Source organism: Condylura cristata, unplaced genomic scaffold (genome assembly GCF_000260355.1).
Source record: "Condylura cristata isolate star-nosed mole 26May11 unplaced genomic scaffold, ConCri1.0 scaffold00027, whole genome shotgun sequence".
NCBI lineage: Eukaryota > Metazoa > Chordata > Mammalia > Eulipotyphla > Talpidae > Condylura > Condylura cristata.
The window spans coordinates 103311-104829 of record NW_004567128.1 but is presented as its reverse complement, the minus strand read 5'-3'; the positions used below and the strand labels follow the sequence as shown (position 1 = coordinate 104829).

Genomic DNA, 1519 nt, shown 5'->3' with positions numbered 1-1519 from the left:
GAGCCCGGCGCCCGCCAAGACGCGGGGTGGCGACGATTTCAATATGGCCGCCGCCGAGCGCGCCAGCCTGGGGGACGCGCGGCGAAGCGCGAACCTCCGCCTCGTTTCCGGCACCCCAAAGAGCGTGCAAACATGTCAGCGTGGACAGAAAGGGGTGAGCTCAAGCCAGGGAGGTTGTAGCTTTTGGGGCCAAGCTCGTGGGCCGCGCGGCCTCGGGCAGCACGTTCTGGGGACACAGCAGGAGGCGGACGCGGGCCAGAGGCCGCGCGGGGGGCCCAGGGGACACTCACAGCTTCCCCCACCGCCCAGGGCGTCCTCCAGGTTGAAGTCGTCCCCTGCAGGAGGAGAAACGGAGGTCAGAGGGGAGCCGGGCAAGACCAGGAGACGCTGCAGGCTGGTGCCTGGGGGTGCCTGGGGGTGCAGGCTCCGCCCAACAGGCCCCGGGGGAGCCCCAGACTCGATGCATGGGCCCGCGCGGGAGCAGCAGGTAGGTCAGGCGCGCCGGGACCGGGTCGGGCCCGCCAGGGACGGTGGTGGGTGACCCTGGGCTTCCCCGGGTCGAGGTGGCCTGCCCTGGACCCCGGGGCTCTTCTGGGGTCCCTGTGGCCCCCCGCAGGGAAAGGGCGGGACTCCCCAGTATCTTGGGGGAGAGCTGCAGCGATGGCTCATCGCCTCAGCGCCTGCCCGGTTCCTGGAGGGGTCTGAGCCAGGAGGAGGCAGCTCAGCACCCCAAGAGCGGTCCGGAGGGGCAGCCCAGCGCCCAGGGCAGCTCGCAGGAACACGACTGCCCCCTCCCAGGGCCGGGGGTGTCCGGGGATGGCCGGGAATGTGAGCCCAGGGCGTAGCAGACACCCCTCCGCCGCGGGGCTCTGTGGATCCGCCGTGCTGCTCCCCGCTCTGCCTCTGGGGGGGTCCCGTCACCCCCGCACTCGGGCTCTGGCCGCAGCTCTTGCGCGCAGCAGTGAATCACCGGTCACAAGAGTCACGCACGATAAAATCCGAGGACGATGGCCCGTATTTGTTAGACGGGGCCGCGCACATGAGGGAGCGTGACCGCGCTCCCTCCTGCAGGGGCTTCGCGGTCCCACGTCCTCGCCGAAGATCAAGCTCCCAGATTTCACGTTGGCCGGTTCTGTGTCCGCGAAGCTCCCGCGTCTCCGCACGGCGGTCGTGTCCACCGTCATTTTCCCAGGAATGTCCCTGGCTCTCCTCCGCTTCCGTTACACGCTGACGAAAGTCGGCACAGACTGACATCACTAGGTCCAGGTGTCCGTGCGTGACCGACTTGGTACCGCAACATACATGAGATAAACAGGCCGGAACGGGCTTTCAGGTTCCAGTAGACGCCTACACGCCTACGACATGTAAGCTGCGCATGTGACGACCTGTGTCCCACACACAAGCGGGGACAGTCGCTCTGTATTCGCGAACACGCGCGGGCGGTCACACAAACCCGTGCGGCCACCGCACAATCCTGCTTTCGGCCACGGAGCTGTGTGGTGGCCACGGAGCTGTGTGG

The 1519-nt window shown here is 68.1% G+C and overlaps 1 protein-coding gene across 1 annotated transcript in view; it reads right to left on the bottom strand.

Moving 5' to 3' along the window:
* Window positions 1-1184, bottom strand: part of LOC101620415 (CD99 antigen-like) — a 10282-nt gene extending 9098 nt beyond the window's left edge. The window contains exons 1-2 of the mRNA XM_012730227.1: window positions 1040-1184; window positions 291-335 (exon numbers count right to left, since the gene is read on the bottom strand). Coding sequence (XP_012585681.1) covers window positions 291-335; window positions 1040-1184 — 190 coding nt within the window. The remainder of the gene's footprint in view (window positions 1-290; window positions 336-1039) is intronic.
* Between the last annotated feature and the right edge of the window lie 335 nt (window positions 1185-1519).